General features: G+C 45.4%; 1 protein-coding gene across 5 annotated transcripts in view; it reads left to right on the top strand.

Annotated features, from left to right (window-relative positions):
* The window catches only part of COL14A1 (collagen type XIV alpha 1 chain), a 134,757-nt gene that overhangs the window by 107,636 nt on the left and 13,953 nt on the right, over positions 1-13,168 (top strand). For all 5 annotated transcript variants that reach the window (XM_083748866.1, XM_083748867.1, XM_083748864.1 and 2 more), the window contains 4 exons: positions 621-692; positions 1,285-1,320; positions 1,673-1,739; positions 2,854-3,042. In XM_083748866.1, coding sequence (XP_083604992.1) covers positions 621-692; positions 1,285-1,320; positions 1,673-1,739; positions 2,854-3,042 — 364 coding nt within the window. The remainder of the gene's footprint in view (positions 1-620; positions 693-1,284; positions 1,321-1,672; positions 1,740-2,853; positions 3,043-13,168) is intronic.

Below are 13,168 nucleotides of genomic sequence, written 5' to 3'. Positions count from 1 at the left end.
ATCTACAGCATGGTATGTGCTAGCTAAACACCAGAACATACAGCTGTTTGGTGTTGTGAGGGTATAAGGAAGCCTCCATGAATAAACTATTCATTTGGGGTTGTGCATAGTCCTGTTGATATTCCAACTTGTGTCAAACTTAAATTTAGGCTGCAGCTCACCATCTTCTGCAGGGATGGTTAGGCATATTCTCAAGACGCATTGAGTGCATCCTCAGTTCTGGGGTCAGAAAATGTCAACTAGGAAACGTAAATGGAACACAACTTTAATACCATCCAATTTCGGGAGACTCAAAATTGGGGTGCATGTCTTCTGGAACGCGCTTTGGCGTGACCCATGCAAAAAAAAAGTGCTGGGGGGGGGAGATCTTCTGTGGCATCCCAAAATATGCAATTTTTTAATGCAGGACCATGGCCCCCCAAAAGCACTTTTTTCAGGGCAAGAGCGCAGCGTGAGAGCATGTGAGATTACAACAGCCACAATGGCAGCTGTAATCTTGCGCAAAAAAAGGGATGTCCTGTTTTTCCCCCCCAGGGCCCTTGACAGGTATGAACTTTATCTCTATGGGACTGTGTGGTTCAATTGGTATATGGATGTGTTGTCTTGTTCTCTCTGTGCAGGGAATACCTGGTGCTCCAGGTGTACCAGGAGTCACCGGCAATATTGGGCCACAAGGCGATGCTGGATCACCTGTAAGTAGTAGAACACTTTACTGAATGTATCGCTATGGCCATGCTTTTTGAGATATTTACCACAAGTTCAGTACACAGGATAAGCTCTACCTTAGGATTCACAACAGTGCATATTACAACTTCCCTCCAGGGCCTAGGTCGTGTCAGGAGCAGGTCAGCAATAAATCACACGGAGTAAGTGAAGTTAACCCTTTATTAGAAGAAACAAGAGCTGCTCAGCGGTGCCAGGCCTTATGAGCACAGCAACTCCTCCCAGTAGATCTGGCCCCCAGAATGACACCTAGGAAGGAATGTGGCCCTTAGGCTGGAGGGGACGGACATCTTCTCTGATTATGGGAACTAAACATCTGCATGGACACATTGCAGCGTCTCACAATGATACCACACTAGCCCTTCACCTGCCAAACTCTGAAGCTGTGTTTGAAATGTGCAGTGAGATGCGATTCAATTCCATTGTCATAACTACTCCTATAATATGGCTTGGGCCCACCAACCTGCGGTCACCACATTTTTAAAAAAACCCTCTTATCACAGAGGCAGAAGAAAGGACACATGCACAAATTAATTTTTATTCTTTTTTGTTCCCCCGCAGGGACTTCCTGGACCAAAAGGCGAGAGGGGTGAACGTGTAAGTGCACTGTAAATACAGAACTGTACAGAGAGCACAGCAGGCATATGAATTACTGTAGTTTTTAATTCTTTTAAAAAAGCTATTTGTTTGCCTACTATATTTACAGCTCACCTTTCATCCAAGGCAGTCCTGAGAAGCTTGGTGGGACTTACTTCTAAGTGGACATTGCATTGGATTGTACCATTGAAAGCCAAAGGTTACCAGGGCAAACTTTGTGCAAACAAATCAGGACAAAGGCTCAATTAACTGTTAATCTGGAATCATAGAATTGTAGACTTGGAAGGGTCTAAAGGTCATCTAAGTGAGCTAGCAGGTGTTAACATGTTATTACAATGTTCTTATCACACAGGGAGACCTCCAGTCCCATGCCATGGTACGGGCAGTAGCGCGTCAAGTATGTGAACAGCTTATCCAAGGTGGGTAAAAAGAATTTCCATGTTACAGTTCTAAAACACAGTTGTGGAAGTTGTGATCAAACAACCCACCAGCCCAATTATGGTGGCTGTCAAAATAATGCTTCATTGGGACCTGTCAGGGAACTGCCATCGGCTCAGAGGCAAGAAGTGGAAGGGCAACTGGATTACAGAGAGCCTCTAAAGATCGTGGGAAGCAGCAGTTCCTCAGCGGAGGAGGGAAGCCCCACCTCTAGTGGGGAAGAACTGCAGGGCTAGGAGGTTGCAAGAAAGAGCCAAGACACCGTGCATGAGCAAAGTGGGGGGGGAGCCCCCCTTTTCCCAAGCCTTCCCTGCACAGAAGGTTTTTGTGCAGAGAGGGAAGGCGTCAGATGGGGGTCAAGAGACTACTCTACTGGGGAAAGTTTAGGGACCGCCCACTCTCAGATTCTACTAGTGACTGAGCAAGACATGGAATAGAGGTGTTCTGCATTGTAAATGTTTTTGCACCAATAATAAAGCCTTTGAAAAGACCAGTGAGGGATCTTGCTTGTTCGCTCTTGAGCAACCACACCGATAGGCATAACAGGACCAGTTGTTGAAGGGCAAGTTTTAAGGATATGTCTGTCATGGTCTGGTTCACGGGCGATCGAAGTCCCGGCAGGGAACGTCAGGACTGGGGGCAAGATGGCGGGGTGGGAGCAGGAATGGGGGTCCAGAAGCCAGGAAGCCGAGGGTCAGAGAGCTGGGAGTCAAGAAGCCAAGGGTCTGAGAGTCAGGAAGCAAGGAGTTAGGAAGCCAAGGTCCAAGGAGTTACGAAGCCAAGGTCCAAGGATCAAGAAGCAAGAAGTCAAGGGTCCAAGGATCAAGAAGCAGGGAGTCAAGAAGCCGAGGTTCAAGGATCAGGAAGCAAGAAGCCAAATGCAGCAAGGCAAGAAGCATGTTGCTGTGGCAAAGAGCTGAAGGGAAATGCTGATCTTATATCCCTTCCCAGCTCTTGCCACCAGGTGCTGTGAGTTACCAATCGGCCTCACCTTGCCTCTTCAGAACAAACCTAGGAAGGCCCCAGTTCTGCAAAGTCCTATTGGTCACAGGGCCTGGCTCCTGCACGCACACCTGACACTGCCTTTCTTTGCAGGTCACCTGGCCAGGTATAACTCCATCTTAAATCAAATCCCAAGCCAGTCTGTCTCAACACGAACTGTCCCTGGACCCCCCGGTGAACCAGGGAGGCAAGGGTTACCTGGACCTCAAGGAGAACAAGGATCTTCGGGAAGGCCAGGATTTCCAGGCAGTCCTGGCCAGCCTGGAAGACCTGGCGAAAGAGGTGAGTTGTGAACATCGAGATTTATAAAACTGGAGCTTGCATGAAGGGCACCAAACAGAATAAACCTATGTCTGACATCAGAGGGAACATGAAAAGTGGGAGAGATATAAATAGCTTTGACTTCCTGGATAGCATTGGGTGTGATAAAAAAACCAAAAAACCATGCTGAATTTTTCCAAAATTAATTAATCTCTGAGCAGCACTATTAAGAGTTTCTTTTTTGGAACTGGCCTTTCAGAAAGATTATTTCATGCCAAGCATAATTCTGTATAAAGCATTTGTGAAAATGGGGTCAAATTGCTTGATAACAGCCTATCAAACCTTCCTTTTTCCATGGCATTGGGTGAATAGGGGTGTGTGTGCGTGTGTGTGTGTGTGTAATCTTAACCATGTCTACTCAGAAGTAAGTTGAATTGAATTTAGTGGGGCTTAGTCCGAGAAAAGTAGGGTTAGGATTGTAGCCTAGGGGTTGCATTCAACTAAGTCGTGCTTAGAGTAGACTGTCTGAAGGCAGTTTCTGTCAGGAGCTCAGCCTACACTCGAGTAGGACCCTGGCAGAGACACATTCCCGACTGGCATGTTCTCTCCCTCCTGGTCGATCGTTCGGGAGCTTCATAAGCTTTCTTCAGCCCGAACATCACAGCGACTGATGCCAACCGACACCGGCACACTTAGGGATCCGCAGAGTTTGCACAGCATTGCGTGACAAACCTTAGCAACTCAGCATTTTGGCTAATCTACTTTATTTACATATAAACACACACGGAGCACTGCAACATGGCTCCCTCTCTCTCTAGCATCAGACAGCAAAGAGAGAAAGAACAAAGGACAATAGTCCCACTTCACGGAACACAGTAACACAAACATCCTGTCTCCGTCACTTCCCACTCTGCGAAGTCAAAATATACACCGTCATGTGAAAGACAAAAATCCCATGACTGCAATCGCAGAGCAGGAATTCTAACAGTTTCTGCATGTGCTGTAGAGGGAAGTGAGGGACTGATGGGGCTCATCCACCTGGGGTAGCCCAGCTAGGAGAAGGAAAACTCTAATCCTAAAGCTCCGCTGCTTTGCAGGATCTCTTCAGGAGAAGACAGGGATAAGGAGTAAACCCTACACAATACTGGACTGAAGTCCCTAAAACGGTTGAATGGCACCTCATATGGCTCCTTCCAGCAACTCCTGCAGCCAAACTGGTGCCAAATGTATTGCTCTGTTTTCCTTTGGACCACATCAGTGAGGCCAAGAGGTCTTATCATCTGGGCATCCCAGGACCTCCAGACTCACTTCCCAGGCTTGTGTGCCATAGAGGTCACTTCAGTGCTGCTAATGCAGCAGTTTGACTTCAGAGACACACTCCATTATCTCTCGAGACAGATGGATGCCAATAAATAAATAAATGCCAATAAATTTATCCCTGATGGGACTGAAGATGTCATACAAATAAAAACGGGAACTAGTAAAAACACAGAAAAACTATATATATATATATATATATATATATATTAAACATTGATGGAATTAAAACAATAGACATATATAAAAATCTGTTAAAACCATACAGATAATTACCATAAAAACAGCACGGCACCAACTCTTTCATTAAAAGCAGTCAGTTCTCCAGAGCCAGTTGGAATAAGAAAGTTCCTCATCTGCTGGTGGAAGGACAATGAGGAGGGAGCCAGTCTAGCTTTTCTAGGGCATGAGTTCCAAAACTGGGAGCAGCAACCAAGTAGGCCCTGTTCAAGGATGTTCCTTATGCAATGGGGTTTTTCCCCTTGCCCCATAGGAGGGGGGGGGGATAATTCCACCTGGCATGCCCAAATGCTTCCTAAGATGGAACGATCACTTTAGCACAATGTTGAATTTCTCCCAAATACAACAAAGGGTCTTTGGTAAAGACCAGCAAATTTAAACTAGCACATACTTTTGCAGACTAGAGTCCATTTCATCAGCAGCATCAGAAAGCTTATGCCATTATAAAACATTAAGGTGCCCCAAAAGACTATTCTGCTGTTTTCTGCGGCAGCAGACTAACACTGCTCTTCCTGTGGAAATAGTTACAGTGGAAAGCCAGTGAACTGTATTTTTCCTTCGCTGGTGCAGTCTTTCTCATATAATTGCATAATTTTTACGGCCTAGCTTCATTTTGTAATTTTAGTAACTACAAATAAAAGTTGAACACCAGTCAGTAGCACTGAGACTGAACAGGAAGGAACTTGTTTCCCAAACTTTACAGCAGGTGGGATTTGTAACTGAGCTAAGGCAGTTTCAACTGACTACTTCCCATTGATAGTTAAGGGAAGTTGGAGTCTGTGTGTGTTCCCTTTAATATGCCTCCTGAAATTATTGCAGCCCATTTGTGAATGATGGATCTTATATGGTGAATGATTTCCACCATTCCCCCGGAATGAGGGTGTGTGGGCATGGCAAGGGGGAAGTAAATTGAAGTAACTTGAAGACAGAATCAATCTGTGCTATACAAAAAAACGCTCTGAGGAAGGAATGGATTTTGACAGGGAAAGAAGGTATTTCAGGTATAGCTATTGTTCACCAAATTCAAAATCGCAGTACAATAAAAATGCAAGGTAAGAAATAAAAGAAGAAAATAAAATGAAAATACAGTTAAAAAATCTATGTGAATATTTCTCAATTCCCAAACCTTTGTTGGCATATAGACAAGATTGCAGGAAGGTTCAGTACAGTAAAATCACTCAGCAAAATCTGCATCTAACAATTAAGATAATGTATAAAGGTAACGCAGGTAAAGGTAAAGGGGACGCAGGTGGCGCTGTGGGTTAAAGCCTCAGCGCCTAGGACTTGCCGATTGAAAGGTTGGCGGTTCGAATCCCTGCGGCGGGGTGCGCTCCCGCTGCTCGGTCCCAGCGCCTGCCAACCTAGCAGTTCGAAAGCACCTCCGGGTGCAAGTAGATAAATAGGGACCGCTTACAAGCGGGAAGGTAATCGGCGTTCCGTGTGCAGCTCTGGCTCGCCAGATGCAGCTTTGTCACGCTGGCCACGTGACCCGGAAGTGTCTCCGGACAGCGCTGGCCCCTGGCCTCTTAAGTGAGATGGGCGCACAACCCCAGAGTCTGTCAAGACTGGCCCGTACGGGCAGGGGTACCTTTACCTTTACCTTTATAAAGGTAAAGGTAGAGGGACCCCTGACCATTAGGTCCAGTCGCAGACGACTCTGGAGTTGCGGTGCTCATCTCACTCTATAGGCCAAGGGAGCCGACGTTTGTCTGCAGATAGCTTCTGGGTCATGTGGCCAGCATGACTAAGCCACTTCTGGCGAACCAGAGCAGTGCACGGAAACACCGTTTACCTTCCCGCCGGAGTGGTACCTATTTATCTACTTGCACTTTGATGTGCTTTCGTACTGCTAGGTTGGCAGGAGCAGGGACCGAGCAATGGGAGCTCACCCCGTCGCGGGGATTTGAATCACCGACCTTCTGATTGGCAAGCCCTAGGCTCTGTGGTTTAACCCACAGCGCCACCTGTGTCCTAAGATAATGTATAACATGCACTTAATCCTTATTGCGTGTTGCAGAAATTGGGCAGCTATCTCCATCTTAACCGCGTCCCAAGTAAACCTAAGGAAGGCTGCCTTACGTTCATTTGAAGGCCATTTCCTGCTAAGAACCACCTGATTAATGAGCTTAGATAGAATTGCCTGAATCAAGCGGCAGTGCAAAAGAACACGCACAACTGAATCTATATGTCAAGTTTCCTCAACCTCGGCCTTTCAGATGTTTTTGGCCTACAACTCCCATGATCCCTAGTTAGCAGGACCCATGGTCAGGGATGATGGGAATTGCAGTCTCATAACATCTGGAGGGCCAAGGTTGAGGAAGCCTGCTATATGTTTTTGTCCAGAGAGGCGGCGTCTCTCTGTGAGTGGTATTTTCTGGCATCTCCCCTGTAGCAATGCCAAAAGTAGCACATTCAGTCTCACATGTATGCCCTGCGTTGATTCAGGTTGGGAGAGATAAGTTGCCGTTGGGAATCCACATCGTACCATCCCCAGACTTGCACAGACACTGTCCCTGATTTGGCGACTAAGTTCTTGAAATTCATTACCTAACAATCTGTGTTTAATTATCTCTCTCTCACACACCCCACATTGAATTATCTATGTGAATATTTAAAGCGGCGGATGCGTTGCCTTTCGTTTTCGACCAAAAACCCGCAAACACACTGCAGACAACCCAAACGAAAATTGCAGACCGCTAGCAGTCCATGGACCACATCCCTTTGCCTAGAGTCCTCATGATGAATGGAAATAAATCCTAAGTACCTGTGATTGCATTTGTTCACATGAGAATGTAAGACAAGCCTGCTTGATCGGGCCTGTGACTCATCTAGCCTGGCATGCAGATTTCAGCAAATGCCTGAGAGAAGCCTGCAAGCTGGGCATGAGCGCAACAGCACCCTGCCTGCCCAACTGGTATTCAGAGGTAGTTCTCCAACAGGGGAGGCAGAACATAGCCATCATGGTGTGAACCTGTCAATAGCCTTGTCCTTCACAAATTTGCCCAATCCTGTTTTAAAGCCATCTAAATTGGTGGCCCCCATTGCCTCTTGTGGGAGTGAGTTCCATAATTTATGCATTGCGTGAAGAAGTAGGGTTTTTTTTTTAAATCGGCCCTGAGTCTTCATGTCCATCCATCGTTACCTTTAACTCTCACCTTCCTCCTAATAAGCTCTTTGTGGTGGTTTTGCTTTAGTTGTTTGCTCTGTAACATGCCAAAAATAACTTAAAAGGGCAGCAGTACAGAGGGCACAAAAGCAAGGGTGGGTGTGTTTGTGTGGAGGTGGCAATATCCTCAAGGAGTTTAAGCCTGCTGACACTTAACTAGCTTAAGGCTTAAATCCTGCACACACACACAGCCTTGGGTGTAAGTTTAGACTATTACAATGCATTGACAAACAATCTGGAACCTGCAACTGTTTCAAAATTCTTAACCATTCCAACAGAGGCTTGGACTTACTTTTGAGTAAGCAGGCATAGGATTCTTCTATAGTTTTGTAATCCAATGCACACTTTTACTGGGAATAAGCAGCATTAAACTCAATGACTGGTATTCAACTAAGTTTTACTCAGACCTATTGAAATCATTGGACCCAAATTAGTCGTGTTCATTACTTTCATTGGGTCTCCTTTCAGTAAAATGTGGTTGAAAAATGACCCAGCAGTGCTTATCTTTGAGTAGACATGCAAAGGATTGCACTGTGAGTCTTTTGGGAGCAAATACAACTGACAGAATGATGCTAGTAAGTCCCACAGGGCTCAATGGGACTTACTCCCAGGTAAACATGTGTTTAGTATTACAGCCTAAGTGACTTCGAGTGCAGAATATGGGGGTTGCATTGCGTGTTATAATCCCTGCACGTGAAAGCCATTTTGCATGCTGTAATGGCAGCTCTTTGGTCATTTTTGTGTGTCAAACATCTTGCTCAATAGTCATGCTGTTGGCTCTGATGAGGAAACCTTTAAGTGACCTCTGAGACTGCCTCCCACCTAAAAGAAGGAGAAAAAGGAAAGAAAACCAAAGTCTCTGAGGCCATAATTCTAATTACTTCAGTGTAAGAGGAGAAAAGATTTAGGAGGGCAAGCTTGTCAGCCCTGGGTTTCTATGGCGAAGCTGAACAAAGAGTGACATTGTTTGGTGGTATAAGGGAAAAGAGCGTTGAGGTAGGAGGGAAAGGGGAAGTTGGAGACAAGAAAGGGACCGATTCACTGTTAGAGGGGGTGGGATAAAGAGTTGTGGGATGCGGGAGGAACTGCCTGAAAAGCATAATTATTTGTGCCACTTAAGCAAATGTATTGGAGTGTGGAGAACTTAACACAAGGATTAGGCAGATGTACAAGATAAAGGAGAACAAATGATGTTTCGGATTGTAGTAATAATTTGCAAACACGCAACAACAAACTTTATAGCCTTGTCTGTAGCTTGCAGGGAACCTGCCAGCGAATTCTGCAGAGAAGCGTTAGTTTGCGATAACGAAAAGAAGAAGAAGAAGGCGGCATGGGATCAAAGTTCCTTCATTCTCGTTATTTCTGTTGCTAAAACAACTGTCAAAGCAAAAGAGACGTTTTGGCAGGACTTGCTTGGAATTGATATATACGAACATCTTCACCAGCATTAATGGCCATGCTTTCTAATGTCAAAAACTGGTCCTGGGCCAACGCAGAAGTAGGGCCAACTACATTGCATAGTTCAGAAAGCTGACCTTGGGCTAAAAACTGCTTACGTCAGAGTAGACTTGCAAATGCCCCGTGGAAATAAGCACCCTTGAGCTTGTTGCACAGTTTCAGTTCATTTTGGTGGGACTTGCACTGAACCTACCAGTTGACTGTGCCATTAAGAGCATAAGGAGAACCCTGGTAGATCAGATCAAGGGTTCAGCTAGTCCAGCATCTTCAGGAGCATCCCATCCCCATCGTCCAGCCCTGACACTGAGGTCCAGCTCTGAGAGCCTTCTGACGGTTCCCTCCCTGTGAGAAGTGAGGTTACAGGGAACCAGGCAGAGCACCCACCCTGTGGAACACCTTCTCATCAGATGTCAAGGAAATGAGCAACTATCTGACTTTTAGAAGGCATCTGAAGGCAACCCTGTATCGGGAGATTTTTAATGTCTAATGTTTGACAATTTATGTGCTGTAAGCTGCCCAGAGTAGCTGGGGAAACCCAGCCAGATGGGTGGGGTACAAATAACAATAACAATTATACTGTCAGAGAGGCTAGCCAGACACCTCTGGAAAGTCCACAAGCAGGGCTTGAAGACAACACCCCTCTGAATATTGAGTCCATTTAACTATCAAAACTTAATTTACAGACCTGTCACTCCATGAATTTGCCTAATCCACCTTGGCACAGCCAGAGTCACTTAGCAGCCATTGCTACATCTTCTGGCAGGCAAGCACAAAAGTTAGTTTTGTGTTGTGGGGGACATTATTTCCTCTTGAATGTTAAGAAGAGTCTGATGAGTCACACCAAAAGCCCATCTAGTCCAGCACTGAATTCTACCTGTGGCCAACCAGATACCCATGGAAAGCCAGTAAGCAGGACCAGATTGAATTCTCCCCACTTGTTATTCCTAGCAACTGGCCTACTGGTCTCCAGTGGGGTAGCTCAGCCTGTAGGGCACAAGACTCTTAATCTCAGGGTCGTGGGTTCGAGCCCCACATTGGCAAAAGATTCCTGTGTTACAGGGGGTGGACTAGATGCCCATCGTGGTCCCTTCCAACTCTATGACCCGGGCCCTAAAGAAGTCAGATTATCCTCCACCAGGGCCTTCTCAGTGATGGCTCCGACCTGGTGGAATGCTCTGTCCCATGAGACCAGGGCCCTGCAGGATTTAACTTCCTTCCGCAGGGCCTGTAAGACAGAGCTATTCCGCCTGGTTTTCAATTTGAAATTAGCCTGATCATTTATTCACCTTCCTTCCCTCCCCCTCCCCTTTTTATGAAGATTACCCTTCTGGGATCCCACAACTAATTCTCCCCTGGTCTCCTCACTGGCCCAAATAGGACCTAATTTAGCCCGCTAGCCCTGGTGATCATCTAATGTGTATTGGATGGATTTCCCCCCTAAATTGATTTTTGAATTCCGAATTTATTGTTATTCACATTTTATACTGTATTTTATGCTGTTTTTTTGTTGCATCAATTAAGTGTTTTAAATTTGTTGTTAGCTGCCCTGAGCCCGGTTTTTTGAACCGGGAAGGGTGGGGTATTAGTAAAAATTATTATTATTATTATTATTATTATTAATAATAATAATTATGAGGTGGAGGCAGAACACAGCTATTGTAGCTAGTAGCCACTGAAAGCCTGATATGCCCTGATTTTTATAGCCAGCAAAGGTGATGAAACTGAACTCCATATTTTGTCTCTCCTGAATCTTTCAACATTCATATTCATTGGATTATCCCAGCGTCTAGTATTCTTCTTTGTGGTTAGCCCTGCCCATAAAGTTGCATTATCTGTGCATGTATGACAGCCACTGGTGACAGGACCCATTGGGAAGTGGCTCACTCCAAGCTTGGGTTAAGTGTCCCAACGGACAGGGGACTGTGTATAAGTTAAAGGTAAAGGGATCCATGACCATTAGGTCCAGTCGTGACCGACTCTGGGGTTGCGGCGCTCATCTCGCTTTCTTGGCCGAGGGAGCCGGCGTACAGCTTCCGGGTCATGTGGACAGCATGACTAAGCCGCTTTTGGCGAACCAGAGCTGCGCACAGAAACACCGTTTACCTTCCTGCCGGAACGGTACCTATTTATCTAATTGAACTTTGACCTGCTTTTGAACTGCTAGGTTGGCAGGAGTGTATAAGTTAGGGCTGCCATATTTCAAACAGACAAAATTCAGATAGAAATGTTGTTGAGTTTCATTGGCAAATAAAAACTAAGTTTTTGAGCAGATATTTTAAAGGGAAATTGCCCAAAACGACACTGCCGACATGTCTGGATTTTCCTGGACATTTTTAGCTATTTCTACCCGGCCACTGCTTCCGATTGCAGTATCCTGACTATGTCTGGAAAATTCTGGACGTATGGCAACCCCAGTATATGTACTGTGTTGTCTTAGCAAAAGGACAGAACTAGGCTGCTAGCTTCACATCCCCCCAAGCTGGATTCTTCTTTGTTGCTAAAACTAGATATGATCTCAGCGAGTCTCCTGCCTAAAATTTTATTTAGGCTGTTTGAGAATTTGGAACCCAATGTCCTTTGGGTGGAGGCGGGGGGAGAGAAACAAGCCATAAATAATGTCGAAATAGCTAGGAGATGTTCATTTGCCTGGATATGCATGTTTTGGGCAATCACTCAGCCTGAGAAGCGGTAACTCTCAAGGCTAAGTGGTGAAAAGGAACTGGGAGAAGCCAGCTAAAGTTGTAGTTGGGGAGGAAAGCAGAGAGGGGTTTGGACTATCAGAAGAACTGTTCTGTTCAAAAGGGGATGAATTTTCACCCAGATGATTCATTGCTTTGGTGGGAATGCATTTAGCAGAGGTGTTCCTTGATCTCTGTTTGATTATTTCCTTTGTATCCCACCTTTTCCTATATAATGTTGCAGATTATTTAGGTACTGCACACTCTCTTCCTACGCCCACAAAATGCTAGTCTTTAAACTGAATGCAGTAAAACAAGACTATAATTTATGTTTTAATAAAGCAGTGGAAATTGTCGTGAAAGGAGGCTCTCTCCCTTTTCGCTTCCCTCTGGTTCCTATCTGCAAATGAGCTCCTCATTAGCATTTTTCCTATCCGAAAAGCTCCATCCGTCTGCCCTGTCACTGCAGATAAGAGGCAGGATGGAATCAAGATGATGCAAAGGAAGGGAAAGGCTCTCTGAAGTCCTTTTTTGTGCTTCTGCCAAATTAGATAGCTTACAATTCATTCCTGCATTAGCAGTTTAATGACACTAAGCACATGCTTCCTTGATAAGAAGTTATTTTTAATACTCATGAATAATTCCAAATTTTTGTTTTTAAAAAAAACAATAAAAGTTAGTAATTCTGAGAGCTAAACTTTGTTAGCTTGCCAGCGACCGAGCGAGTAAGCAGCTTTTCAATGGCTCGACTATGACTGAATTCATAATGTTGACACCCATTGTTGTTGTTTAGTCGTTTAGTCGTGTCCGACTCTTTGTGACCCCATTGACCAGAGCACGCCAGGCACTCCTGTCTTCCAATGCCAAGGTGTTTCAATGGGTCCAGGAGAAGGTAAATGTCTTGTTAAAAGGGGCTTATAACACTTTCACGAAAAGAATCCATAATTCAGCCACCACTGAAGACCCTAACCCAGTCGCCAAATAAACTATTGTTGTTATCGTTTAGTCATTTAGCCATGTCCGACTCTTCATGACCCCATGGACCAGAGCACGCCAGGTACTCTGGTCTTCCACTGCCTCCCGCAGCTTGGTCAAACTCATGTTGGTAGCTTTGAGAACATCCTCTGCCATGCCCTTCTCCTTGTACACTTAATCTTTCCCAGCATCAGGTCTTTTCCAGGGAGCCTTCTCTTCTCATGAGGTGGCCAAAGTATTGGAGCCTCAGCTTCAGTATCTGTCCTTCCAGTGAGCACTCAGGGCTGATTTCCTTCAGAATGGATAGGCTTGA

This window comes from Podarcis gaigeae (genome assembly GCF_964106915.1).
Source record: "Podarcis gaigeae genome assembly, chromosome: 7".
In the NCBI taxonomy this organism is placed as follows: Eukaryota; Metazoa; Chordata; class Lepidosauria; order Squamata; family Lacertidae; genus Podarcis; species Podarcis gaigeae.
The sequence above is the reverse complement of the archived record's forward strand: the minus strand, read 5'-3'. Positions and strand labels throughout refer to the sequence as shown.